The following is a 700-nucleotide window of genomic DNA, read 5'->3' on the forward strand; positions in this document are numbered from 1 at the left end:
AGCTTAGTGCAATGTAATGTAATGTAATGTAATATCTGTAAGTCGCTTCGGATAAAAAAGCGTCAGCTAAGTGTAATGTAATAATGTAATGTAATGTGATTTGATGGTTTGCCTCTTTGCCCCTCCCCCTAGGTGGTGTTGGACCAATCAGAGTGAAGTGTAATGTAATAATGTAATGTAATGTGATTTGATGGTTTGCCTCTTTGCCCCTCCCCCTAGGTGGTGTTGGACCAATCAGAGTGAAGCATGGCGCTGTCCTTCTGCGGTAACGACCGTAACGACTCGTACAACGTGGACGAGGGCGTGCTGAATAACGGATGCTTCGTCGACGCCCTCAACCTCGTGCCACATGTCTTCCTCCTCTTCATCACCTTCCCCATCCTCTTCATCGGTAGGACACGTGTGTGTGTGTGTGTGTGTGTGTGTGTGTGTGTGTGTGTGTGTGTGTGTGTGTGTGTGACTCGTACAACGTGGACGAGGGCGTGCTGAATAACGGATGCTTCGTCGACGCCCTCAACCTCGTGCCACATGTATTCCTACTCTTCATCACCTTCCCCATCCTCTTCATCGGTAGGATATGAGTGTTTGTGTGTGTGCGTGTGTGTGTGTGTGTGTGTGTCTGTCTGTCTGTCTGTCTGTCTGTCTGTCTGTCTGTCTGTCTGTCTGTCTGTCTGTCTGTCTGTCTGTCTGTCTGTCCGTT

General features: G+C 48.7%; 1 protein-coding gene across 1 annotated transcript in view; it reads left to right on the plus strand.

The window, feature by feature from the left end:
• Positions 1 to 217: 217 nt before the first annotated feature.
• LOC134442700 (ATP-binding cassette sub-family C member 9-like) overlaps positions 218 to 700 on the plus strand; it is a gene marked incomplete at its 3' end in the record, with an annotated part of 45,967 nt that continues 45,484 nt past the window's right edge. Inside the window, exon 1 of the mRNA XM_063192741.1 lies at positions 218 to 391. Within this exon, the coding sequence (XP_063048811.1) occupies positions 247 to 391 (145 nt within the window). The remainder of the gene's footprint in view (positions 392 to 700) is intronic.

Source organism: Engraulis encrasicolus, unplaced genomic scaffold (assembly GCF_034702125.1).
Source record: "Engraulis encrasicolus isolate BLACKSEA-1 unplaced genomic scaffold, IST_EnEncr_1.0 scaffold_216_np1212, whole genome shotgun sequence".
In the NCBI taxonomy this organism is placed as follows: domain Eukaryota; kingdom Metazoa; phylum Chordata; class Actinopteri; order Clupeiformes; family Engraulidae; genus Engraulis; species Engraulis encrasicolus.